We start from the raw sequence: 26,472 nt of genomic DNA on the forward strand, positions 1-26,472 counted from the left end.
GAGCTTGCCCCTTCCTCCCCCCCGCCCCACCCCGTCAGCTGCCCTGCCCCACAGCCGCCCGCCCACCCTTGCCCACCCCGGCAGGTCTAAGGGTGCCTCTAGAAGGCTGTCCTCAGGGGAACGGGGCACTCAGGTCCATCCCCCCCACCCCACTTTACTTTTCCGTTCCTCCCGGCTCTTCTCCCGGCACTTGACCCTGCCAAGGTCACCCCTGCCTGAGAAGACACCCTTTGAGGCTGCCATTTCTCAGGCCTGTTTTCCTGTCGCCTGCCCTTTGCCCCCACCTGCTGTCCCCTGCGTTGAAACACTGCGGACAGCCTCTTTCTTCTTGGACCTCGGATCACCTGACGCCCTCGCCATCTCCTCCTGTCTTCCCTCTTTCTCCTCTTATCTCTCCTTCCAAACATTCCCAAGGCTGGTTCAACGCTGCCCTTTTGACCCTCTCTCTACATGAAGTACTTTATTTCCTTTTTTTGTGTGTGTGTGAGGTGCTGGGGCCGGGGATTGAACCTGGGACCTTGTGAGTGGGGAGCCGGCGCTCAACCACAGAGCCACGCTGGCTCCCCTGAGTTGTTTTTTTCGTTTGTTTGCTGTTTGTTTCTTTGTTTTCAGGAGGCACTGGGGACGGAACCTGGGATCTTCAACGCAGATGAAAGTCAGGCGCTCAGTGGCTTGAGCCACATCCGCTCCCCTTTATTTCCTTTTAATTTTTAAACTCAGACATATTATTCTTGAAATAATTATTATAAAAGATTTAAATATAGGGAGGTATGAAAACACAACATGCTATCACCCTTCATTTTCAGTCCCTCACCTCCTATGCTTTCCAAATTCTTAAGTTTGTAAATCTGTTTTTACGTACATTTGCATACAGATAGATAAAGATCTTTCATTTGTAAGCTAAATATAATCATACTTCACTTTCTGTTCTGGGTCAGGATTTTTTTGTTCAGTTAAGTCTGGAGAATTTCCCAGGTTGGTAGCTGTAGTTCTCATTCTTTTAAATTGCTGCATTTTATGTGCCACAATGATGAAAGAGGTTGTTGATATGGGATGGGGTATGCGGAAACCTCTTACATTTTTAATGTAACATTTTTTGTGCTCTATGTATCTTTAAAAAATAAAATAAAATATACAGTAAAAAAATTGCTGCATTTTATTCCTCTCTTGTTTTTTTTATACTTTTTTATTAAAGTTAATAGATCAAGAACGTTACATTGTTTCTTTTACCGTTCTCCAACTGAAGAACAATAGAGTCTTTAACCATTTCCCTCCCCAAGGCTTTTCTCCTTTTTCACTACTATAATCAAGCAACCGACATCCTTCTAGACACTTCTAAGTGTCCTTACCTCTAATAATGCTGTTCATCGTGGGATATACCGTAATTTATTCAAAGTCTTAGTTGGGCTCTAAGTTTGTTTCTAGTTTTTGCCTCTACAAACACTGCACACATAAGGGGGCTCAAAGGTATTTGTTATGTACTGGTTCTTTTTTTTTAAATATGCCAGTTTCCAGAAAGTATGGCCTCCTGCATCAAAAGGTATGTCTCTTTTAACTTAGTATGTACTCCAAAGTTAGTTTCCTGAAAGAATATACTTGTAGTAATTCATACACAAGTCAATAATACGTATCTATTTCCCCCAATCCTTACCAGTACACTTATCAGACATTTTATTTTTTGGTGAAATAGGGACTCTCATGGTTGCTTTAATTTGCGCTTCCCTGATTGTGAGGAAAGCCCAATGTCCCTGGCACGGGTAATGGCTCTTTGGGGCTAGGACACCCCCCCCAAGCTGCAGAGCCGACCCAGGGGGCAGTTAGAGTGTGGCTGCAGGTATCCTGTTCAAATGGATCAGGGACCATAAAGAGAACTTATGCTTCACCAAGAAAAATACCTCAACATCGAGCAACTTAAACATTGTGGGGAAAAAATTGTAAAACATAAAATAAATTTACAACAAAAAGGAAACTGTGAACTTCATGTATTACGCAAGTGCCATGTTTAACAACCATGATGCTAGTCCTAGACTACGTACTGATTTTCAGAAAATACACAGAAAGTAGTAAAATATAAAAACAAATTAATGTTTTACAAACTGGGAAAAATAATTTTCAGCAAAGTACAAAAATTTAAAGCATTCCTTTAATTTTGTAATTCTTTCCTGTGGAATAGAGCTCAGAAAATAATATCTGTTTGAGATAACAATTGATAACAGTAAGGAGATGCAATTTGGATTACAAAATTCTTGCTTTAATAAAAATTCCTTAAATAGTGAAAAAAGAAGTTTTCTGTTCATATTTTTTTGTCCATTTGGGGAGATTGCGTAAGACAGTCATTTTCTTATTAGTCTTTTAGTTTGGGTTTGCTTGTTTTGTTTCAATTTAAGTTATATCTGAACAAGTAACACCTGCACATGGACAAAGGGAAAACGTTTCCCTTCAGTCCGTATTCTCCGTCTATGCAGTTCCTTTCCTCTATGGCATCCATGCTCCTACTTTTTTCTGTATAAAAGTATAAAGATAGTTTATATACTTACAGCTACATATATTCTTTTTTTCTGTATAAAAGTACAGAGATCGTCTATATACTTACAGCTACATATATTTTTTTCTGTATAAAAGTACAGATAGTCTAGATATAAATTATTCTTTTTTTGTATAAACGTATATAGTCTATATACTTACAGCTACATATAAACTATTCTTTTTTTCTGTATAAAAGTATAGACAGTCTATATACTTATAGCTACATATAAATTATTTTTTCTGTATAGAAGTACAGAGATCGCCTATATACTTACAGCTACATATAAATTATTCTTTTCCACTTTTCTTTATGCAAAAACACCAAACTATATAGACTATTCTACATCCTGCCTTTTTCTTTAAACATGACATAGTGCAGGTTGTTCCAAATCAGAATACGAAGAGCTTTGTAGAAATGCATTGTATTTTGGAAATATTACTTTTTTTCCCTAACACATATATGTAGTGGATTTTACTTCCTCTAGGTTATTTTTTAAGCTAGTAACGTTAAATATTTACATAATCAAATATATCGAACTTCTCTTTTATGGCTTAAGGGTTTTTAAAATTTACTTAAGAAGTTCTCCTCCCATCTCCAAGATGGTATGTATACTGCTCCCCACTTCCTCTAGTGCTTTTACTGTCCCTACTGAAAGACGTTCCCATCTAGATTCAGCTCAGCTTCTGTGTTGACGGTGGAAAGGAGAGGACACGCTTTTTGCTTTTGTTTCGCTGATGAGCAGCAGGTCACGTCACCACGGTCATTCTGAACAAGCTACCTTTTGACCCACTGGATTAAAGCAGCACCTCCGTGACCCACAGACAGGCACTGAGTGTCCTCTCTAAAGCGGGAACGAGCCTCACGCGAGGCTGGGGACAGAGACACGGGTGGCGTCTACGGGTGGCAGCCGCCTTCGGGGAAGGGACGCGGGGTTCTAGCCCGGGGCGGAGGCGGGAGGGCCGGCTACTCACCCCGTGCAGCTTCATGTAGAGGCCGCAGGCGTTGCACACCGGCTCGCCCTCGGCGTTGCGGCGCCACAGCGTCGTCGTGGTGGTCTGGCAGTTGGCGCAGGAGAGGCCCACGCGGCGGGAGGCCGACTGCAACAGGGACGGAAGCCTCAGGGTGGGCGAAGGCTGGCAGCAGGCACGCCCCCCGCCCCGGGACAGGCTGGCCCCGCGGTGCCCGCGAGGACCCCCGGCCAGCTGCGGGCCCCGGACCCCGGAAGCAGAACTTCCACTGGGGACACAAGGCGGGCACTTGGGGACCGCAGGTGTGGCCTCAGATGGCTAACCCCACAAACGCCACTGCCGCTGGCAGAAAATCTCCCCACGCCGGCTGCTGGGGAGATGCCCCCGGGTTCCCAGGGGAGGGCGGTGGGTGGGGAGTTCCCGTATCCAAGGACCATCAGGGTGTGGGTGGGCCTTGGGACCCTGAGAAAAGGGAAGCTTCAGGGTCAGTCCCCCCCGACATGCACAAAATCAGGTTACAGGAGATGCGAGCACTGAGACAAGAGTCAAACACTCGGGTCGTTGTTCCACCTCCAAACTCTGCCCCAGCCAGGAGGCCCGTCCAGCTGACACTCGCCCTCCCTGCGCCCTGGGTTCTACCAGCTGAACTCGGGTACGGGAAGTGGACGTGGCCCAGTGGTTAGGGCGTCCGCCTACCACATGGGAGGTCCGCGGTTCAAACCCCGGGCCTCCTTGACCCGTGTGGAGCTGGCCCATGCGCAGTGCTGATGCACGCAAGGAGTGCCGTGCCATGCAGGGGTGTCCCCGCGTAGGGGAGCCCCACGTGCAACGAGCGCGCCCCATAAGGAGAGCCGCGCAGCGCAAAAAAAAGTGCAGCCTGCCCAGGAATGGCACCGCACATATGGAGAGCTGACACAACGAGATGACGCAACAAAAAGAAACACAGATTCCAGTGCTGCTCACAACAGAAGTGGACTAAAAAGAACACGCAGCAAATCAACTCGGGCAAGCGGCACCCTCTGGGCCAGCCTCCCTTCCGGGGCTGCTGAGACCGAGTGACACGGAAGCCAGGGCCGGCTGCAGAGCCAGGAAGCTCGGACGCGGGTCCAGATCAGAGACCCCAATCCATGATGGCCGACAAGCTGGTGCCAGCCTCGGGACTCGAGGGGCTCAACCCGAGGGCCTGCCTGACCGCTCGGCCGACACCTGCGCTCCGAGTGCAGGTGGCCTTTCCTTCCAAGCCACACGAGGGCCAGGCCACTCACGGTCAGGCCCGCGGGGGCGGCGCCGGGAAGTGGCACGGTCCCCCCCTCCCCGGGGCGACATACCAGGCGGCGCTGCGGCTTGATGAGGGGCCGGTTGATGCCATTCATCTTGTGGTAGAGGCCGCAGGCGTTGCAGAGGTAGTGGCCCGTGCCGTCGCGCCGCCACAGCGGCGTGGACATGGCCCCGCAGTTGACGCACTCTCTTCCTTCCGAGAAGTCGTCGAACATGTCTACTGGGTGGGAAGGAATGCAAGAGGCAATGACAGTCATTTCCTTTTGCACTTTTTGTTTATCCTGAGAAAGCTGAGGCCTGAGATTCCAGAGATCGAAGAAACGACGCCTTTTCCTCAGAAGGAACGTTCCTTCCGGAAACGAAGGCGCGCCTGGGCCTGACGGCAGCGGGGGGGACTGGGGCGGGACGTGAGCCTTTCTACTTTGGGGCACCCCAGGCACAGCGGTGGGCGGCGAGTCCCAGGGGCTGGGGGCAGAACTCTCAGTGAAGCCTGAGGTCTTGGGGCTCCCACCTACCCTGGGGTCCACACAGAACCTCCTGCTCTTTTTTCCCCCTTTCCAAGTGAGGTTGTGTCTCCCACTGAATAAAGTTTCTTTAGGAAAATTAGCAACTACCAAAATGTGTAAAAAAAGTATACATATATATAACATATGTATGTGTGTGTGTGACCATATGTAACCTTATAACCAAACATCACTAGTGTCAGAATTTTGTTCTATTACATCCCTTGCAATACTTCACATTTACATATTGGCATATAGTTTTTTCCTAGTTGAAATCAAAAGTATATGCAATTTTGAGCCTATTGTTTCTAAAACCTCTTCCTACATTAGAAATTCTTCACAAACTCCTATTAGGGCAGTATAATATTCCATCATACAAATGGGCCATTATTTAACTATTAATCTCTGCTTGCTTTCCAATGCTTGTTTTTAAAATACTGCTTATTGGGAAACGGACTTTGGCCCAGTGGTTGGGGCGTCCGTCTGCCACATGGGAGGTCCGCGGTTCAAACCCCGGGCCTCCTTGACCCGTGTGGAGCTGGCCCATGCGCAGTGCTGGTGCGCGCAGGGAGTGCCGTGCTACGCAGGGGTGTCCCCCGCGTGGCAAGGAGTGCACCCATGGGGAGAGCCGCCCAGCGCGAAGGAGGGAGCAGCCTGCTGAGGGGTGGCGCCGCCCACACTTCCCGTGCCGCTGACGACAACAGAGGCGGACAAGGAAACAGGACGCAGCAAAAAGACACAGAAAGCGGACAACCGGGGGAGGGGAGGGGAATTAAATAAATAAAAATGAATCTTAAAAAAAAAAAAAATACTGCTTATTTTGTACACGTCTTTGCATTTCTGATTACACCATAGGATACTCTCCTAGAATAATTCCTATGTGAAAGGTGCTATGTATTTTTCTTTAAAGTTTTTGAAATTTTCAAATTGCCCTCCAAAAATGCTGCACCAACACATTTCATGAATTCATTCTCCATGTTTTAATATACCTGAAATGGGGACGTGTCTGATTCTCTATCATGATTCAACTGGCAGTATTTTTTTCTTGCTTATTGGTACATAAAATAAAGGTGCTTCTGATAAGCAATGTCATATTCCTCCATGGGGAGCTAGCGTCCATCAAGAGAAGGAGGCCGTCGCTTGCCACAACCCTGCCCTCACGCACCTCTCCTCCCGCCCTCGGCATCTGTATCTTCCATTACAGAATTTCACAGCTGCCCACTGGCAGGCAGCTCCATTCAGCTGCCCACGTGAGATCCGATGGACCAGTGTCCTTATTCCCAGCCGTCTATGGAGCTTGCCAGAAGCCTCACCACAATACCACGCCGCCTGCTTCCCAGCCTCATTTCAATATCCTGCCCAAGTTTTCCGTCACAGCTACCCTGGCCTCCAGATCTTTCCTGCCCTCTGGGCACAGGCAAGGTGCTTCCTTCTCCCTTCTCCTGGGCGTCTGGGTGAACTCTCCGGCCATCAGGCCTGCGCTGGGTTTAAGACCAGAGAAGACGACAGGTGGGGGGCCCTGCCCCCAAGTCAGGGTAACCAAACAGTCATTTGCACCTGCCAACAGGTAGCTGTGTGTCCACACCAAGCAAACCGTGCAGGTATTAGCGTCTGTTTGCTCGGGCCCGGAGCTGGACGCACACAGGTCTCCGGAGAGGCTGGCCTTGTCCGGCCACTGCGCTGCCCCAGGCCAGCTGTCCCCAGCCCGGCGCGGAAACGGGACTCCGCCACGGCGTGCCCTCCCGGCCCGGGGAGGCGTGGCCCACCTGCAACCTGCAGCGCCAACTGGAAGGCGTCACCCCACCCCGGAACCACGAGCGGCCCCGCCCTCGGCCCCAGGCCCGCCCACGAGGGACTCAGGGGGCCCCAGACCACCGCGACGCGCCGGCCGGGAGCGGTTTCGGGGTGTGTGCGGTGACCGCTAGGTGGCACCACAGCCTCAAAATTGACGGAAGCTGCCACATTCCAGCCTGAAACAGCATGGGGGGCCGTGGAACTTTCCAGTCCCAACCCAGCACAACCCCTTGTTCTATTTTTCTTTCATTATTATGGAAAAACCAAATGGACAGCACATAAAAGTGAACTCTTGTCGTCTGGCTTCCAACCACTTCTGGCCAGTTTTGCCTCGTCTGTCCCTCCCCCCACCTCCCTTCTCCAGGATTATTTAAGGAAATCCAGGCATTCCATCGTTTATTCCCACACACTCCAGTACGTCGCTCTACTAGACAGCGCCGCACACTGCTGTCCTTTCAAGATCAGCCGTCTCCTCTTCTGCGCGCGCCCCTCGGCAGGAGGCTCCACGGGCACAGCCTTGCGGATCGCTCCTCTCTTGGAGATCCCCTTTTCTCTGCACACTTGCTGTTTTCTACCAAGTGGGGACAGCAGCTCGTTAGACCGGCCGCCCCCCGGCCCCCGGGGTCTCTGGGCTCCTTCCTCACCTCCCAGGCTGGAGCAAGGAGCCCGCGGGCCAGCAGAGGCTCCCGCACGCTCCCCCACGGCGGCCACCCGAGCAACTATTTCACCGGGCAGGGAAAGGCACTGAGCTTGGCAAATATGTACTGAGCACCCACAAATATTTACTGAGCACCTGCTGTGTACACCCTCCGGCCCCAGGAGCTGGAGGAGCCGAGCGCCAACGACCTAGTTGGGCAACTGGGCCGGAGGATCAACGGTGAGTAACAGAATGACTCAGTTCACTCTCGGAGCCGCCCTGACCCGAGCCGGGGACCTGGGTGGCAGGCACGACCGGGTGGAGGGCGGAGGTTGCCGGCGGGGGCCGGGCAGGGCGACCCGGTGCAACAGCAGCCACGGCGGGAGCCGGCAAGGGCGAAGGCCGGGACCTGGTAAAGGCCCCCGCGCCGGCCACTGCCACCGCCGTCTCCAAGTCCAAGCCGCCCCAGTGTCCGATTGAACCTGCTCGTGAAGTGCCGTGTAAACACCGTCCAGGACCGCCCTGAGACGCTTCGGGAAAATGCTCGCCCCACAGTGTGAAGGGGGCGACGCAGCACAGGGCAGGCCGGCCACCAGGGCGCAGCTCCCGCGAGGACAGCTGCAGGGCGAGGACCTTGCTTTGAAAAACACAGCCTTCCGTCAGGCCATAGTTGCCTATTTTTAAAAACCTGATTAAAAAACATAAAAAGCAAAATCCAATCACCCCAAGCAGCTCCGGTCCACACCGGGGAGGGGATTACTTCACCCGCGTACATCCCACATGAATTTTCCTTCCCTTGGACCGAAGACCAGGGGACGAAGGTCAAACCCTGCTGCTTAGCACCCACGGGGGGAGGCGGGGGTGGCGGCACCAGCATCCTGTGCAGGCCGGAAGACAGCCCCTCTTCCTTCTGCCTTGGCGCACTCGGAGTGGCCTTCCCAGAGGGCAGGTGGGCAGTGGCGGGCAGCCTGCCGCGGCCTCTGACCTGGGGGAGCGCGGCGGGGCCGGGCATCTTGGGACCGGGTCCTGCGCCAGGAACGGTGGGAAGCAGCTCTGGGAAGTGGGCTGGCAGTGCCTGCAGGCCGAGGGGAGCCCTGTAATAATAGCTGTAAAGCACTTTGCAAACAAGAGGAAAAACTTACAACAATGGCTGTAAAGTGCTTTGCAAACACCCAGGGAGATAACCGTGATGGATTGTTGCTGAGAGGCTGGGTTAGAAGGGGTGGGGAGGGCCTGCCAACCTCTGGGCCGAGTTATGGGGCTGCGGTGGCCCCGGGGGGGGGGGGGGGGGGGGGGGGGGGGGGGAGGGAGGGGAATAAAGGAACTAGGAGATTTGGGAATCCCACCTCTCCTCAGAGCACCGAGGCAGATGGGACGTGGACGGAGCTGGGCTGGCCAGGCTTGAGAGGGCCGACCAGGGCAGCGGCAGCGAGCCTGAGAGTCTCTACTTAACCAAGGCTCCAAGTTGCTGCCCATAATGAACGCCCATGCTGGCGATCAAACGCTCAACATGAATTGTGTCCTAATCCCAAGAATGGGGATTTAACTCTTCCCTTGTTTTCCCTTAAAACAATAACTCTCGCATCCAACTGAGTATTCATATTCCTGGGAATTAAGGCCCGCTTCTCCCACCCAAGGGCCTGGGAAAAAAAGGTGGGCCAAGAGGCTGAGGCGTCCCAACCCCAGGAGAAGTGACCGGGTCAGGAGGCAAGCCCTCAGTCCTCCCCGGCCTGCTGCACCCACCCCGGGCCCCCCGGGCCCTTGCCTGAGGGGTAAGCAGTCGGCGCTGGGGGGAAGGAAGGGCCAGGCAGAGGAGAATCAAGAGACAAGACACCAGGGCGTGGCCAGGCTGTCCCATAGCTGGATCTGTCCTCTCACCTCTGGGAGAACCACCTGAATCTGGAGACACCCTCCACAGCGGCTCGGGCAGGCACAGTCACTTCCGTGCCAGCCCACCAGGCGGGGCCCGGGTAGCACCAGCCCTGCTGCAGAGGTCCACTCAGACCTCGGTGTCGAGGGACCCACTCTACTGGGGAAATCCGGGTCTTGAACGGGAACCTGGGTAGGCGAGATGTGGCATTGACCGGCTCTCGTGCCTCCACCATCTCCTCGGTGTAGCCCAGGCCCTCACCCTGCATCTGCCACGCCTGGCCCTACAGCCAGTGCTGGGCACACGGCCGTACTAGACAGAATTGGGGCAAAATCTCTGCCCAAAGCTGTTCCGGTCTAGCCGGGGGAACAAAGCTCAAGCAAACGATTCCACTGAAACATGAGAAACTGCGACGACGCCCGGGCTTTCTACGCCAGTGGCGCTCCTCTCCTCCCCGCCGCATTTCTTCAACTGCCCGGGATCACTCCACAATCTATTTGGAATGTGGAGACACAAAATACAATGAAAATGGCCAACAAAGATCAAGGAGACCCTGTGCCCAGGGTAGCAATTCAATGCTATGAAAGGGGGGTTCCCAGGGGACTGGCGGGGGGGGATTCTTGGAAAAGCTGAGACTGGAGCTTGGGCAGGGGGCCACAGGCAGGGAGGACCCAGAGGACACGCCCTGGGGGCCGAGCCCCGTCCCCCCATGTCCCCTGCAGAGCTCCGGCCCTGTGTCCCATCCGAAGGGCACTGGACTGTGCCTTCCTCTCCTGACGCCGTGCCGGGCCGGCTGGGAGGGGGCTGCGCCCGGTCGGGGGCTGCGCCTCGGCTGGGGCACGGGGTCCTCCTGGCAGCCCGAGCCGCTGGCCTGCCGGGTGTTGTCGGGGGCAGACGCCGGGGCAGGAGCTGCCAGGGCGCGGCAGGGTGGCTCCTGCGACAGGCCCGGTGGGGTGGAGCCCCTATTCTGGAAGCCCCCCCGGCGGTGAGGCTGGGCCTCGGGGGTCCCCTCGGGGGTCTGGGGGCTGTTTCTGAGGCTAAAACTCAGATTTTGAAAGTGCCAGCAAGCAGGGAGGTCCTGCAAGGAGGAAAAGCACAACAGGAAGGACATGAAGGACAGAAGAGGGGGACAGGGACAGAGGGGCGCAGCGACAGCCAAGAAAGAAGGAAGCCGCTCACGGATGCGGCTAAAGGGCAGGCGGCAAGTGGCAGCCCCTGCCGGGCTGAGGGCTGCAAATCACAGCCAGAAAGCGCGACGCACTGGCCAAGAGCAGCCGGCCCCCAGCGCGCCAGGGCCATTGTGCGTCTTGCTCCGCCGGGGGGGAGCAGGAGAGGGCAGGGACAGAGGCAGTGCCGGCCGGGGTTGGCCACACGGCCTTGCCCACGGCCAGGGGGCGAGGAGCAGAGCTGGGCCTGGCCGGGCAGGCCAGGGGGCACAAAAGGGGCCACGTGGTTACTCAGAGCCGGCCCAGGAGAGCAGTGCCACGCCAGGGCGGCGGGAGGCCAGCGCCACTCAGGCCGTTTTCCCCCTTCGCCTGTGATCACAGCAAAGGCTAGGCACGTGCGCTGCACCCTGTGCTCTTGATGGCACCAGCCTGGGAGATGCTTCGCGGATGGGAACCTTTTGAAGATGAGGTTTTGAGATATTCAAGAATCTGCATATTTAGGGATTGAATTACAGCATAAGATTTCTCCAGGGAAACAGATGTGGCTCAAGCGATTGGGTCCCCGCTTACCACATGGGGGGGGGGGTCTGTGGCCTAAAGAAGACAGTGAGTTGGTGCAACAGGAAGACGCAACAAGCTGACACAAGAGACACAGGAGGAAAAACATAATGAGAGACACAACAAAGCAGGGAGCAGAGGTGGCTTAAGCAGAATCAAAGAAGATGAACAGGCACAGCAAGTGCAAAGAACAAGGTGGGGCGGGTAGAAATAAATTAAAAATAAATCTCAAAAAAAAAAAAACTTTTCTCCATAAAGTGCGGGTCGCTCACTAGCTCCAGAAGGAGTGTCCTTGTGTCCTGCAGGTCACGCTGGCCCGTCAGCAGCGATGACGTCACGGGCTCCGCATTGAGTGCCGTTAGCGGTGAGGGTAATGGCCGCTGACGGGCTTGTGGGCGCCCACCAAGGTGACTGCTGCTTCTGGAAGTTAAGCCCAGCTGGGCCCGCGGGAGGCGGGTGCTGGTCCCCACCCGTGTTCTGTGGGCTAGGGCGCCCTTTCGGCAAGAGGCCAGTGGACAAAGAAGGCGCCTGCCGGGGCCACCTTCCCACCGTAAGACTCTTTCACGATGTTGGCAACGTGTCCTCGGGACGGTCAACTCCTGCCAACACGGCCTGGCCTGGCACAGCTGCGCTGCCCGCTGCTCCTCGGCCTCCCAGGTGGAAGGAGGCCACCCTGGGCCCCCAGTGCGTCCCCCCGCCTTCAGGTGGAGGAGCTGGGGAACCTTTCCCAGCGGGGCCTCGGGAAGAGCGAGCAGGAGTCGCTGCAGAGGGAGCCGGGTGGCCGGGCCCTGCGCCCCCCGCCCTCCACCCCCCGTTCCCGGGCACCGCGGGCGCACCTGTTCCGCCCGTGGTCAGGACGAGCGCCGCTGGGCACAAGGGGCCTCGCCGCCGACTCTGAAGGCGGGGCCTACGGCTGCAAACGCCCCCATGGGGTGCCCTCCGCTCCCCTCTTCCCGCAGACACCCCGAGCGCCCCGGTCTCCTGGGGGCGGCAGTGGGTGGCCGCCGGGGCCCCCACAGGGTCGGCGGGGAGGACACCCGCGCTCCCCGCCCCTGGAGCCCAAGGCCGCGCTCGCTTCCCTGGGCCCTGCCCGGTGTCGCCTGGGCTCCCCGCTGCCCGAGCCTCAGCTACAACGAGAAGCGCCGGGGGGCAGGCGCCACGCGGGCGGGTGCCACGAGGGCGGGTGTCACGCGGGCGGGCGTTACGCAGTCGCCGACGCTCAGTGCCCGTCAGGGGAGCAGGGCCCGGGGCCGGCGTGACGCCCTCTGGCCTGCACATGCCTGCCGTCGTGCCCGCCGGGCCGCCCTGCCTCGCCCGCCGCAGCGTCCCATCCCCGGCTCTGCACACACGGACACCCCGTGACCTCTCCTGACCAGCCTGATAGACACGTCTAAGGGCAGGCCACGCCGGGGGATGAGCTCCCGAGGGCTCCGCTGGCGGCCAGGGACGGCCACTGAGGCCGAGTGCTCCTGGACACGCGGTGACTTGACAGGAGGCGTCTGTGCAGAGCCAGCTCTTTATGTACGTCACGTGTGCATGTAAGTGATACATACTGTATGCACGCGCGTACACGTACGGGAAAGTACACCCTGCTGCCCTGAAAACCGCCCGTTATCTCTACAAAACCTCTTGCTTACTATAAACTGCTCTAATAAATCACCAAAAACACACAAACAAAAGGACAAAAAAGAGAAAGGGCATATTTATTATTAAGAAGTTTATGGCAAAATGGTGGAACTAACCCAAATGTCCAATGATAGGGGAATGGGGAATAGATTAAGTTGCAGTAAAAAAGAAAAATTTGGGTTTTTTTTTTTTAAGGTACTAGGGACAGGGAGTGACCCCAGGACCTCATATGTGGGAAACTGGTGCTCAACCACTGAGCTACATCGGGTTGCCTGAGTTGGTTTCTTTTGTTTTTTAGGAGGTACCAGGGATTAGAACCTGGGACCTCATATGTGGAAAGCAGGGGCTCAACTGCTTGAGCTACATCCGCCCCCTAGGTTCACTTTTAAAGGACAACTATATGGATTCTTTTCTCAGGATTTCCCCCCATAACATTGTTTAAATCCATTAAACAATCAGTTAATGATTGTTTAGAAGTCTAGGAGTGTCAGGACAGAAGACGCCCCATTTATTTATTCAGTTTCCTGGGAAGCGCTCATTCCAAACCACAAAACAAAAAATGCCTTTTTCCACCTGGGCCCGGGGCCTCCCCTCCCATAGGGGCGCCCCTACCAGGGCTCCTATCTCCGACGGTACCGGCCATTCTCCCCACCCACGGCAGGAAGGGAAAGCCTCCCCGCAAGGGTGCAGGTACTCAGAGGCGTCTGCCGAAGCTTCGCCGGTCACACTGCAGAGGCCTTTGAAGTCCCCGCCCCGCCGGCTGCGCGGGGTCCCCGGCTAGGTCATCGAGGGGCCCTGGGGAGGAGTGCGGGAAACCAGCAATCTGGGCAGGGATGGGCAGCCTGGCACGGCCCAGCCTCTGAGGAAGGCAATTTGGGAATAATCAAAATTATAAACACACGCACCACCTGATCCAGAAATTCTACCTCCAGGAATTTCTCCTACAGATGTACGGGCACCTGTGTAGAATGGCTTGGGTGCAAGGGTATTCACCGTGGTAATTTTCACAATACCAGAGGACTAGAAAAACAGCTTATGTGCTGATTATCATGGGACTGAAGATCTTTATGTACTGATATACACAAATTTCCCAAACTATGGCATGACGGCAAGGGACAGAGCGGTGGGAATGGTACTGGATTACCAAAAACAGGAAAGAAGAACCTGCACGTGGATTTGCTTGTATATACAGTAAGTAGCTCCAGGAGCAGAGGCAAGAATCTTACAACACTGCTGCTTCCGGGGAAGCCCCCGATGGCTCCGAAATACTTTCCATTGCGTGCTACTTTATACCTTTTCAATACCGACCTAGGAGAATTTATTTCCTATTTGCGATAACCATTTAAAATGTTGTATAAAATAAGTATGCCGCCACTAGCCAGCCCACTGCCACACAGAGCCCAGCAAACTCATTTTCCGAGTTTGCCGTAAAACCGTCTAATGCCTATCGTTTTCGGGGGTCCTCGAGCTGCCAGGCTCCCCCCGCACAGGCCGGCTCCCAGGGGACGGGGCTGGGCTGCGTCGGCAGGCGCACACCCGCCCACGGCCGGCCCAGTCCTTGCTCATTCCGTCCTTAGGCAAGACTTGGGCAAGGACTGTGTCAAGGCCACCTGAGGTTCGAGCCAGGCCGACGGGGCCCGTGGACTCGGCGGCCTCTCCAGCGCGCAGCTCGCTGGCAGGATGGGAAGGGAACTCTGCCCAGATGGCCAGAGCCGGCCCCCAGGGACCGGACAAGGGAGCCGGCGGGAAAGGCTTTTCCTTCCCGCCCAGTGCGCAGAGGAAGCGATTTCCCTTTCAGCCCCGTGGCATGGCGGCAGCAGCCGGGCGCTGGGGAGATTTATGGAGATATAATGTGACCTCTTTACTGCCGGAATGTTAGGGAGGCCTTTCAGGGGAGATTTACGCCTCTTGGAAGGGCGGGGAGCAGGTGGAGGAACCTGAACGGCGCACGGCCTCCCCGCTTGCGCGTTTCGTGGGATTACTCAGCCAAGCCAAGGCCAAGTGCCCGTGGCCAGCCCTTCCAGCTCCCCTCCTGCTAAACCACTGGTCACCCTGCAGGCTTTTAAAGTAAGACGGTTACGCAGGCAGGGCCCAGCGAGCTCCGCTTAGCCCCAAGGAGGGCGAAACCCAAACCAAGCGAGAAACACGGGGAGAGGGGCAGGGCCTGCGGGTGCGCATCGGGCGCCCCGAGGCTCGGGATCTTTGTGCAATAAGGAAAGCCGGCCTTGGACCAAATGACAGATCCTTCCCCTCGTGGAGCTACCCAGGTTAGCAGCAGCTCCAACGGGAACCCCGTCGATGACTCCCCGACAGTGACTTTTTTGGTCCTTTTTTTTTTAATCTGCAGTAGCATTTCTTCACGGAAAGCTTATTTGAGGAGGCCCAGCATAAACCGACAGGGAGTGTTGTGCTCTGCTGGAAAGACGGCCCAGGAGGCCAGATCCCCCACAGCCTCCCCCAACCTTCCCACCGCAAACGGCATTCCCACACCCCGCGCGCCCCACAGGGCCCGAGGAAGGCCCTCCACCCCGATGGGGCGCCGCTCGCACGGCGGCAGGCGGGCCCTGCAGGCCCCTCTACCCGTGCCCCGGCCTGGGGCGAGCATGGCAGGATCCGCAGTCTCCCAGGCTCAGAGGGAGGGGGCGCGGGAGCCTCTCCCAGAAGCAACGGGACGGGGACATTTCTACCAACGGTCGTTTTACCTTTCTTGGTCTAGGCTCCACACTGGAAAGTGAAGTATTTGGAAAAGATGATTTCCAGCTTCCTATTTTTATTTTTTTTTAATTTTTTTAAAAGATTTATTTTTATTACTCTCCCCTCCTCCCCTCATTGTCTGCTCTCTGTGTCCATTCACTGTATGTTCTTCTGTGTCTGCTTATATTATCCAGAGGTACCGGAAATCTGTGTTTCTTTTTGTTGCGTCATCTTGCTGTGTCAGCTCCTCCATGTGTGCGGCACCATTCCTGGGCAGGCTGCACTTTCTTTCGCTCTGGGCGGCTCTCCTTACGGGGCACACTCCTTGTGCATGGGGCTCCCCTACGCGGGGACACCCCTGCGTGGCACGGCTCTCCCTGTGCACATTAGCACTGCGCATGGGCCAGCTCACCACACGGGTCAGGAGGCCCTGGGTTTGAACCCTGGACCCTCCATATGGTAGGCGGACGCTCTATCAGTTGAACCTCATCCACTTCCCTCCCTACTTTTAAAATCATCAGTCTTGGCACTAGCTCCCCTCATCTACATTTTTTATTTTTTTCCTGCAATTCATTTTAAATTATATAACTGATAGCTGCTATAAAAATTCAAGCAGTGCAGAAGATGTCACATGAAAAATAAAAATTTCCATCATCACCATTACTCCGTTCCCCAGAAGCAGTGGTCATGAATAATTTTCCGATTTTTCTAGTCATTTTCTATTTATTAATTTTAATTTTTAGAAACTTAAAAACTACAGAAAAGTACAAAGAATAACGTAGCAATCCATTCCCTTTCACTAGTGCCTATCTGTCTCTCCCCCAACTTGAAATAGCAACTAGTCTGAATTTAGTGTCTAACCTAATTCATTTTTGTACACGCATATGTAAGTATCTCTGAATATCATCAGTATTGTTTTGTGTGTTTTTTTAAAATTTACATGAATGCCCTCAAATTGTACATAGCCTTCAAAAACTTTTAAAAAGTATAAAACACTGCAGAGAACAAAATAACACCCTTAAAATCACCACCCAGCTTTGTCAAATCTTACTGTTTTACCATATTTGTTCAGGTACTTTTAAAGCAATAAAACACTGCAGATACTCCCGTTTATCCATCCCATCATTGCTTTCTCGTTCCCTCAGGTGTAACCATATCCCAAATTGCTGTTCATGATTTACATGAATGTTTTTGACTCTTGCAACATGTGTTATATGTTTTTCCAGAAAAAAATAGTTTTGAGTGTTTTAAACTTCACAGAAATGGCAATATACTAAAGTTATCCTCCACCAAAAGGTTTCTTTTTAAAATTCATTATTGTTTCTACATTTTAGTTATGTTGACACAAGCGGCTTACTTTATTTTAGTTGCTTTTATAGTTTTTCATTATATATGTTACTTGCTCCTCTCCTTATCTATGTATATTCAAGCTGTTTTCCATTTTTGCTGTGAAAGCAATGCTCCACCAGGCATCCCGGTACCTACGTGTTATACACCTGCGAGACGTTTCTCTAGGCTACAGCAGACAGTATAACCATGACAAAAGCATATGCCTTAAATACTTTGTTCGCACTGGTGCTGTTTTAACCCTGCATCAGCCAGCTTGTTCTAGGCTATTCTATGGTAATAAACAACTCCAACATCCCAGGGGCTTGCTAAACTAAAAATTCCATTTTTTTTTTTAACTCTTTTACATTTGAGCTGCAAGTTGGCTGCAGTTCTGCTTCTGTGTCCCGCTGAGATCCAGGCTGAATTCCCTCCTCTCTGTCAGAAGCACTTAAGGGCTCTTTGAAGCTGGCACCTGGAAGTTGCACAGGTGACTTCTGTTCACACGTCATCGACCAAGAAAAGTCTCACAGGCAAGCCTATGCCATCCGGGTGATAAGCCGCCCCCGGGAAGGGGCTCCTGCGAGAGCAGTGCATCTGCCCCAAACACAAATGGGCTCATACCAGCCAGACCCCCTGCAGCTTAGTTTCTTCATGTATATATCTATTTATAAATATTTGGACATTTTTCCACTTCAGTGTATAGAGACCTACTCTTTTAAAAGGATTAAGTTTTTTCATTGCAAATGTACCTGACATTGACATTCTATTCCATACTTCCCACAGTTGTTTATAGCCGTACTTTGATATTTGTACAATACTTAGTGCCCGTCTTTTTATACCATGGCTTCCCCATTCCCATTGTCTTGGCTGTAGTTCAGCAAGTAATTTTTCACCCTTACACACAACAGGCTGCAATGAGCATCACTGCATTAATTTCTGTGCCAGCACCTCTTTATTTTAGTTTGCTTTAATCTCCGATAAGGCAAGTCTCCCCTTTTTGTCTTCTTTTTAAAAAATTATTTTGGCTATTCCATATAAACGTCAAAATCAGCTTGACAAGTTGCATGTAAGAAGCCCTGTTGGATGTTTACTAGGACTGCATTGAATTTATAGATTCGTTTGAGAGAGTTTGGGGAAAAGAATACTGGTAAATTTTTGAATCCAAGAACATAGTATCTTTTCCCATTTATTCATGTCTTCTTTTATGTCCTTCAGTAAGGTTTTATAGCTTTCTCCATGGAGATCTTAGTATTTGTTTATTGTAGTTCACCATGCTATCATCAGCAAATAATGAAAAAAATTGCCTCTTACTCTCAGATCCCAATCTCATTTATTAACAGAAATGTATACCCAGTTGGAGATCTGGACAGATAAGAATCAGCTCTCAAAGTTTTTCCCTTAATGTAGTCTGAATTTCCATTATATTTGGCAAAGTTTCTAGTTTGGGATATGAGTTGTTTCCCAGTTTGACTGGAGGTGGAAATTTTTCTTTTCTTTTCTTTTTTTTTTTTGCGGGGGAGAGGGGGGGTTCTGATTTGACGGCCTTTGGGGGGCTTTCATAGGAGTTCACCCTTTCTTCAGACCATACATCCTACGCAAATTCTGTCACCTGCTCTTCCTCTGTAGCCTTCCTACTTACAGTAATTCAGTGTTCCCACAGATTTATTGGGCAATTCATCACACATCTGCTGAACTATCAGCTATCCATTGTATTCTTGTCTTTCAGCGTCACTTAGCTCTGTTGGTGTTATTTCATTTTTTTCTCCCAAACTTCCCTTTGCTCTTAAGGCAAAATTATAAGCACCGAGAGATCAGAGTGTATGTCATACTTACTTAGATTCTTTTTCTCTTCTTTCTCCTTTTTCCTTTCTGGCTTCAGAACTCTTTAGCAAAGCAAACATGTATACATCAGCTCTAAACCGGATGAAGTGGGGTCTCTCTGAAGCCCAGCCCCCTGTGCCTTCACTACCTCAAGCACCACACCCAAAGTCGGGGGTCCCGGGGCACAATTCCATGACAAGAGTCTAGTGGTTCAAAACCCCCGTACATTTAACTTTCACCTACTTGACAGATAGCTTAGGAAGAGTGTGACGCTGTGACGGCAATCTTATAGAACAAGTTCTAGAACCAACTCTAGCATTGGTTAAAAAACTACTCCTTTGGGGAAAGAAGTAGAATGAGGGGAGAGAAGATTTTTAGTTTACTCTCTACTCACTATGCCTTCTCTTCATAAAACTCAATAATGTATTCATCTTTACTTATACAAAAACAAAAATTAGGAACAAATGCAGAGTTGACATTGAATACAGCACAACAATCAGATCTTGACCACGAGGCTCCCATAAGTGGATCCAACTGGTGAGACTCCTTGTAGCAGCCTTCCTAAGACTCAATCCTCCAAAAGGAAGTCAGAGATGGCCCTGCAGAGGCGAGGAAATGACGGAAAGGAAAAGATGGGGCAAGGGAAGCGGATTTGGCTCAACTGATAGAGTGTCTGTCTACCACATGGGAAGTCCAGGGTTCAAACCCCGGGCCTCCTGACCTGTGTGGAGCTGGCCCATGAGCAGTGCTGATGCGTGCAAGGAGTGCCGTGCCATGCAGGGGTGTCCCCACATAAGGAACCCCACGTGCAAGAATTGCACCCCGTAAGGAGAGCCGCCCAGCACGAAAGAAAGTGCAGCCTGCCCAGGAATGGCGCCGCACACACAGAGAGCTGACGCAACAAGATGACACAACAAAAAGAGACACAGATTCCCAGTGCTGCTGACAAGAATGCAAGTGCACACAGAAGAACACACAGTGAATGGACACAGAGAACAGACAACTGGGGGGGGGGGAAGGGGAGAGAAATAAAAAATAAATCTTTAAAAAAGGAAGAAGAAAAAGAAAAGAAGTGGCCAAAGCAACAAGATGCAGGGGAAGGAGGCGCGCTCAAGGAGCACGACCTCTGACGGAAGGCCAGGCCAGCCCGGCTCCCTGGAGCCCCAGCCCCTCTGTGACCTTGCGCGGGTACCTGTACGCTGGCAAATGGACAACACAACTCCTACAGGACAGTCGCTGTCTGTAACAGTGTCAGAGGAGGGCAGCCGACTCCTTCTGGGCATCAGCGCCCATCGAGGGGCGACTTCCCCCGAAGCCGCTGCGAGGGGCGGCTGCCCGCGGCCGTGCCTAGGTGCCCGAGCGTCGTCCTTTTCACGCTGCCGGGCCCTCTGCCGGGTTACCGTCTTCAGATCCTCACGCACGGTCAAGACAAGGACGCCTGCTCCTGAGAGCAGCAGTAAAAATGGCTGCCCCTCACCCCTTCCTGTTTTTCACGTCCTAGCCCTATCTTGGGTAGAATCATTAAAACTTCCCTCCCCTGCACACCTTTACGGTCCGGGTCACAGGTTTTCGGAATCGGACGTTCCCACAGACGTAAGAGGCGTCTGGTTCCGAGTCACGCACTCTTACAACAGGCTCTCGAGCCTCGGACGACGGCGCCGCCCCAGCCTCCTTCCACACTCGGCCCAACCCTGTCCTGCAGGTGCACGCCACTCGCCTCCCACGGCGACACAGGCACAAGCAGCACGGACCCCCACGCCAGCCCGGACCCCCAGCAGGGCACGAAAGCCCAGCAGGCCGCGTACACGGGGGCATCAGAAGAAACAGCGCGGGGCCGAGCCCTCCTCGTCTCCATGTCCGTCTTCAGGTCTGCACCTGGGATGTGCAGCTCCGTAAGGAATTCACAGAGCAAGCGACTGCGGCTCCTCAGCAGACGCGGTTAGCACGCGGCAAGCGCCAGCGGCCTGACCGGGCAGGAAGGACCCGCGGACACATTCAAGGTGGAGGGCCTTCGCTCGTTCCCAGGGCCCCTCCCTCCCGGCCGGGGCTTCCTCAGAACATTCTCCTCACACCTGCTTCACGCACCTCTTCTCCTTGTCCGAGTTCCACCCGTGATTTCTGCGACTCTTTCCTTTTGTTCAAACCCAGCTGGAGACAGGTGGGAACGGCCCCCCCCCCCCCAAAGGATCTTTAAAATACTCTCAAGTGGTGGCCAAGTCCCTCTTCAGGCATCCACAACCCAGTTAGCCTCTGCTTCCATAGATGTGCCACCCTACGGAGAAGGAAGTGCGGACAGTAAGTTGGATTCAGGAAGCGGCTGTGGCTCCATCGGCTGGGCTCCCGCCTACCACGTGGGAGGCCCTGGGTTCAAGTCCAGGGTCTCCTGGTGAAGGCAGACTCGCCTGCATGCTGTGGAGAGCTGATGACCCACAGGTGCTGCCCAGCCCACGAGTGCCGCGGAGAAGCCCATCCAGCAGGGTAATGCAATAAACAGGGAGACAAGCAAAAATACAGAAAAGCGCGCAGCGAATATTCACAGAGAGCAGACAACAGGCAAGACGTGGTGTGGGGGGAGAGATAAATAAATAAACGTGGGGGGAAAAAATAAGCTGGATATGGGATAAACGTAAGAAAGAAGGAAAACCCGCATTTAATTCAACTTGGCAGCCCCCTGCCCAACCTAACCTTTGTTAGTGGGACCAAAAACTATTCTCTTTTAACTACTATCTTCTTTAATGACTATAGGTAATTTTTATTAACGAGGGTGTGATGACGAACATTTAGAGGCACTTGGTATGTGCTGGGTGCTACGCTGCGGGCATCTCGTTTCTAGGACTCACAATAATCCCACAGAGCAGCTTCCATTCCAGCTTTATGGTGTGGAAACTGCAGGACATTGCAGCATTGTAGGGGTAGAGCTGGAATTCCAACTCGGCTCTGCTCCTCCAGCACCCCCAGCCCCCCGGCTGCCACATGCGCTGGCGGTCCCATCGGGAAGCCGGGCGCCGTTCCTGAAAACAAAGAAGAGCCCGTCCGCATGCCCGCCCTGCCCCGGCCGCGAGCAGCCGCGCTCCTGCCCGGCCGGCCCTCCGCTGCCCTTTCTCCTCTGCCCGGGGTCCAGGGTCCTGTTATTAATCCGTTCCTGGAGATGTGTTTACACAGCGCAGGAAACGTAATATCAACATGCCCCGACGAGAGCCGAGCTCGGCAGGCGGGCGGGGGTGGCCCCGGGAGGGACAGGCGCGTAGGCCCTGCGAACAGAGCCGGCGGCCGGCCTGCCCCGCAGGGGGACTTTGGGGCCCTCACCCCGTCTGTTAGGACAAGCCTGAGAAGCGGGTGCCGGCGTGGACAGAACTCCCAGGGTCCCGCGACGCTCTCCAGGAGGGCCGGGTGGGCGGCGGCGGGCGCCCCTTCCAGGACGGGGAGGGGAAGGGGCAGGCTCAGGGCTCGACTGCTGGGAAAGGGCGAGCCTGGGGAGATGATGATTCCAGAAGTCTCTATAAACTGGCAGGGACGGGGCGACGCAGATCCGGCTCGGGGCTCCAAAAACTGGCAGGATGTGGGGGCCTTGGGGCCAGGGGGCCAGAGGTACCAACGTCAGGGCCCAGCACAATCGCAGGGGACCAAGGGAGGGCCCAAGCTGGTTTCTAAAGGACAGTCCCCTTCCTTCCCAGCACGTCCCCCAGCAGCTGGCGCTGGCTCCTCTCCCTGCCTGCACCCTCCGCTCCCGCCTGCTCTCCTGGCTTCTCCTGGGGTGACATCCCCCGCAGGCACCAGGCCGGCTCTTCTCGGCCATCGCTGCCTGCGTGCCCCTTTCCTCCAAAGCGCTGGCCTCGAGGTGGTCCACTTGCTTTTTTTTCCCCCAAGATTTATTTTTTATTTATTTCTCTCCCCCCACCCAGTTGTCTGTTCTCTGGGTCTATTTACTACGTGTTCTTCTTTGTCCAATTCTGTTGTTGTCAGCGGCACAGGAATCTGTGTTTCTTTTTGTTGCGTCTTCTTGTTGTGTCAGCTCTGTGTGCAATGCCATTCCTGGGCAGGCTGCACTTTCTTGTGCGCTGGGCGGCTCTCCTTACGGGGCTCACTCCTTGCGCGTGGGGCTCCCCTACGCGGGGGACACCCCTGCATGGCAGGGCACTCCCTGTGCGCATCAGCACTGCGCATGGGCCAGCTCCACACGGGTCAAGGAGGCCCGGGGTTTGAACCGTGGACCTCCCATGTGGTAGGCGGATGCCCTAACCACTGGGCCAAGTCCGCTTCCCCACTTGCTTTTATCTTTAGGAGTTAGCCGACAGTTTTCCACGCTCTTCTCTTGCCTCCTTGGTTTTGGCTTTTGCAAGAATTCTTACAGCTCCTCGATCCACCCGCGCTCCCCGCGGCACAGCTCTCGGGGTCCCTCTCCCTGTAAAGCCAACCTGTCCCTTGGCTCTTTTATCCAGCCAGATCCTGTCCTCCTCGTTGATGTCCCACTAGGGTTAGACTGCAGGTACGAACACGGGAGCCAGAGGGGCCGACGGCAGAGAGACGAGTTCCAGACTTTACCTTCTCAGTTCACGACCGTTCAGGTGGTGTTCTCATGGAACTCTACTACCAACCCCAAAACGAATGAGGAAGAATTCTTTCCTGGAAAGGTTTCCAGTCCAAATAGAAAGCCTAGCTCCATAAGGTCCGGTGAGAACCACGAATGGAGCTCCGGAAGCCTCCTGCAGACGTTCCCAAAGCGTCTCTGCCGTGCCAGCAGAGACCAGTCCTCCAGAGAGCCGGCGGGACCCCGCCTCCGCTTCCCTGTACGCACGACAACACCCCCTTCCGCTTCCAGAAGGCAGAGTGAACCTGCATTCCGGAGTCTTCCTCTTTTTGCTTCCTGTTCGTCCACAGTCAGGTGAGAGAGAAAAGGGGGCAAATGCTGTCTGCCTAAAGCCATCATGGACTGGCCATCAGGTGCCAGGTGCGCTGCGGAGGTGCCGGGCAAAGGCGCCAGGAGCTCAGGCACTTATGACATGCCAGACGCCTGTGCCGCGCACCGGCTGCCTGTCCCCCCGGAGCCAGGAGCAGCCTCAGAAGTCCCAATTAGAGGGGCCTCCCCAAAACACCGAGACTCACCTGGCCCTAAGCAATAAAACCCAAAGGCTCTCCAGGGCTACAGTGGAATTTGCTCTTCTCCCATCGGGAGCCAGTCCGTGAAGGGCTGCCAACGCCTGCACGTTCCCCCCATAACCGCCTTGCAGCTCCCAGACTGCCCGTCAGCTGGGAGGGCTGCCAGGCCGGAGGGGGGTTAGCCCCGCGTTCAGCCCGCTTTCCAGCCCTTGGCAACAGAGGAGGCGTAAGTGGGAATATGGAGTGAGGTTATTTCTTTGGATCTTTGGCAACCTACTCAAAACTATTCAACTCCCGACTCAAAAACTACCCCGACTGAACTGTTAACCGGTTACCCTCCACACAGCAATCACTTTGCGGCCACAAAAATTTCATCATCAGAACTAACAAATCAAGTGTTGCAAACGCAATTGGCACTAAAAAAGGCTGACATCGTTTCCTCATCAGCAGAATCTGTAACACCTTTGTGGTACCTAGAAATGCTCATATATACAGTTCCATTCTGGAAGCCACTCAGCAATTAATGAAGCTAATTACTGGGCAACTGGAGAGGAAAAAATGGAAAAGAAACTAAAGCGTTTGGTGACTTCTACCAAAGTCAGCCGTGGTCGCTGCGCTGGCAGAGAACACCACACGAGGACGACTCTTTGCACTACCAACAAATGAAAACGCAGGAAGCAACACGGGTGTGTGGTCTCAAGCACCCAGTCGAGGGTCTGTGAGGCTAAGCTGTGTCTTCAGCATGTCCACTCTGCAGTCAGGGGTAACCGACGCTTGTTCACACAGCAGGAAAGGGGGCGAGTGTGTCCTAGCCTCAATAGTGCACAGCACTGAACATGAGCTAGTCTCATCTAAACCTGTAAAGACGTCAAAGATTTTATATTTTTTCACTGGGAAGAAATTCTTCCTGGTGAAATTACAAGTATGTGTAGAATATATTTCATTTAAAAGCTTATTAAGTATAACTGTAGAACCGAAATATAGATTGACATGTCATATACAAAACAATATTCCCCATAAATCGCTTTAGCCTTTGTAAAAGTGAAGTCACAGGCTGACATTACGTTCTGTACTCGAGTGTCCATGGCCCTTGCAAACGTCCAGTGAAAATGGTTTCAGAAGGTGTATTAGTCAGCCAAAAGGGGTGCTGATGCAAAGTGCAAGAGAACTCTGTTGGCTTTTATAAAGGGTGTTTATTTGGGGTCGGAGCTTGCAGTTACCAGGCCATAAAGCATAAGTTCCTTCCTCACGAAAGCCTGTTGCCACGTGTTGCAGCGAGAGGGCTGCCGACGTCTGCCAGGGCTCAGGCTTCCTCTCCCTCCTGAGGCTCCGTGGCCCCAGCTTCTTCCAGTCTCAGCTGGAGGCTGGGATAAGGCGCGTCTCTCATGGGGGCTCGCTGCTCTCTGGCTCAGCTGCTCTGCGCTCTCCACAAGGCCAGCTGTGAACTGTGAGGTGAGCGGCTCGTCTCTCTTCCCAGGGCCTCTGCCGTGTCTGATGGAGCCTTCCCTCTTTCCTCCCGTGCCTGCTTCTCTGTGCGTTTCTTTCTCGGGGCTCCAGCCCTCTTGGTGAGATTATAAAGGAACAAAGAACGCATAGGGAAATGCATCCTATTGATGTGGCCCAATCAAAGCCTTAATTATACTTTAATTAAGTAAAACCTCTGAATCCAAAACGATCTAATATACCCAGAGGAAAAGACCGTTGTACAAACATAACCCAATATCTATTTTTGGAATTATAATAATATCAAACTGCTACAGCCAATCAGCTTTGTTAACTGTAATCAGGTTGTCTTATTCATTGTTTTTTAAAAATTCATTGTTAATGCTCTGATGAAAAGGCTCTGTATGCAGTAGACCTACGAAAGTACCTTCATACAATTGGAATTAAATTTACATAGAGCAGAGTTTAAAATGAATGTAAACAGCATTAAGCGTTTTCTTTCTGCAACCTGTATGTCATAGAATCTTTCTCTGAAAAAAAAATACTGTAGTGGAAAAAAAAAATCACCCAGACTTTTTTTTCCGTCCAGCAAATTAAGCTCCTGGGAAAAACATGGGCTGGCGTTCCTGATGGGAAGTGGAATCGCACACAAGGGCAGAAATGACACTGCCCGGGTCACAAATCTAGACCGGCCCTGCTCCAGTGTGCGACTTAGCACATGTCATCACGGAAGGAGAGCCCAGATCCATGGGACACGAAGCAACGCGAACGCCACCCCTGCACAGGCGACGCCAGGGTTACTCGCCCACGTGAACCGAGGACGTTGCTAGGCACAGGAAAGTCGTCTCACACGTGCTTCCCGCAGCAAACTGGCTGCAGGGCTCAGGAGAAAGACAACGGCCAGCTCCTTCAGGCTCCCCTCCCGGCCCTAGTTAGCTGCCCGTGCCCCCTGCCTTGCCTTCCCTCTTCCTCTGCCTTCGCCCATCCATTCTCAAGGCTAGATTATGCCTCCTCCTCGGGGAACCCCTGCATGCGGTCTCCAAATCAGCACCCTTCTGACACCCCCCGCCACACACGCACATCGCTGAATGTGTTCCAATTTACTGATTTAATCATGTTTGCCCTCTAGTCAGAAAGCCCCAAACTCTTCTGCCAAGTTCC

General features: G+C 53.3%; 1 protein-coding gene across 2 annotated transcripts in view; it reads right to left on the reverse strand.

Annotated features, from left to right (window-relative positions):
• The window catches only part of GATA4 (GATA binding protein 4), a 69,962-nt gene that overhangs the window by 5,391 nt on the left and 38,099 nt on the right, over positions 1-26,472 (reverse strand). Inside the window, exons 3-4 of one of the 2 annotated variants that reach the window (XM_058288028.2) lie at positions 4,824-4,990; positions 3,499-3,624 (exon numbers count right to left, since the gene is read on the reverse strand). In XM_058288028.2, the coding sequence (XP_058144011.1) occupies positions 3,499-3,624; positions 4,824-4,990 (293 nt within the window). Of the gene's footprint in view, positions 1-3,498; positions 3,625-4,823; positions 4,994-26,472 lie in introns of both variants that reach the window. The other variant, XM_058288027.2, reaches the window with a different exon arrangement.

The sequence above is a fragment of the Dasypus novemcinctus genome, chromosome 25 (assembly GCF_030445035.2).
Source record: "Dasypus novemcinctus isolate mDasNov1 chromosome 25, mDasNov1.1.hap2, whole genome shotgun sequence".
Lineage (NCBI taxonomy): Eukaryota > Metazoa > Chordata > Mammalia > Cingulata > Dasypodidae > Dasypus > Dasypus novemcinctus.